Source organism: Mandrillus leucophaeus, unplaced genomic scaffold (assembly GCF_000951045.1).
Source record: "Mandrillus leucophaeus isolate KB7577 unplaced genomic scaffold, Mleu.le_1.0 Scaffold425, whole genome shotgun sequence".
NCBI classification, from domain to species: domain Eukaryota; kingdom Metazoa; phylum Chordata; class Mammalia; order Primates; family Cercopithecidae; genus Mandrillus; species Mandrillus leucophaeus.
The window spans coordinates 1,111,093-1,111,860 of NW_012104532.1; the positions used below are offsets into that span (position 1 = coordinate 1,111,093).

General features: G+C 47.9%; 1 protein-coding gene across 1 annotated transcript in view; it reads right to left on the reverse strand.

The window, feature by feature from the left end:
• UTP6 (UTP6, small subunit (SSU) processome component, homolog (yeast)) overlaps nucleotides 1-768 on the reverse strand; it is a 49,578-nt gene that overhangs the window by 35,493 nt on the left and 13,317 nt on the right. Inside the window, exon 7 of the mRNA XM_011993103.1 lies at nucleotides 650-768. Within this exon, the coding sequence (XP_011848493.1) occupies nucleotides 650-768 (119 nt within the window). The remainder of the gene's footprint in view (nucleotides 1-649) is intronic.

The following is a 768-nucleotide window of genomic DNA, read 5'->3' on the forward strand; positions in this document are numbered from 1 at the left end:
ACCAGAGCGAAACTCCGTCTCCAGAAAAAAAAGAGGCTTTTCCTTACCCACACCTCCACACTTATTCCTAGCCTCCATAAATTGAAGCCTTTTTTATTTAATAAAGAATACACGGGCCGGGAACAGTGGCTCACGCCTGTAATCCCAGCACTTTGGGAGGCCAAGGCGGGCAGATCACGAGGTGAAGAGATCGAGACCATCCTGGTTAACACGGTGAAACACCATCTCTACTAAAAAAATACAAAAAATTAGCTGGGCATGGTGACGGGCACCTATAGTCCCAGCTACTCGGGAGGCTGAGGCAGGAGAATGGCGTGAACCTGGGAGGCAGAGCTTGCAGTGAGCCAAGACTGCGCCACTGCACTCCAGCCTGGGCGACAGAGCGAGACTCTGTCTCAAAAAAAAATATGTGTGTGTGTGTGTGTGTGTGTGTGTGTGTGTGTGTGTCCAGCCTGGCCAACAAGGCAAAACCCCATCACTACTAAAAATACAAAAAATAGCCGGGTGTGGTAGCGGGCACCTGTAATCTCAGCTACTCAGGAGGCTGAGGTATAAGAATTGCTTGAATCGAGGAAAAAAAAAACAATATATGTCTCCAGAGGACCAAACTGAGACATCACCATCTCATCCCATGTGCACACACACTTACTTCTTTATAAAGTTTTGCGCACTGTGGATGAAAGCGCAGTGCCCGAAGAAAGAGTTGCCTTGCGCTTTCTGAAGACAATCGATCTTCCATTTCCCATTTGGCTGCCATAATCCACAAAG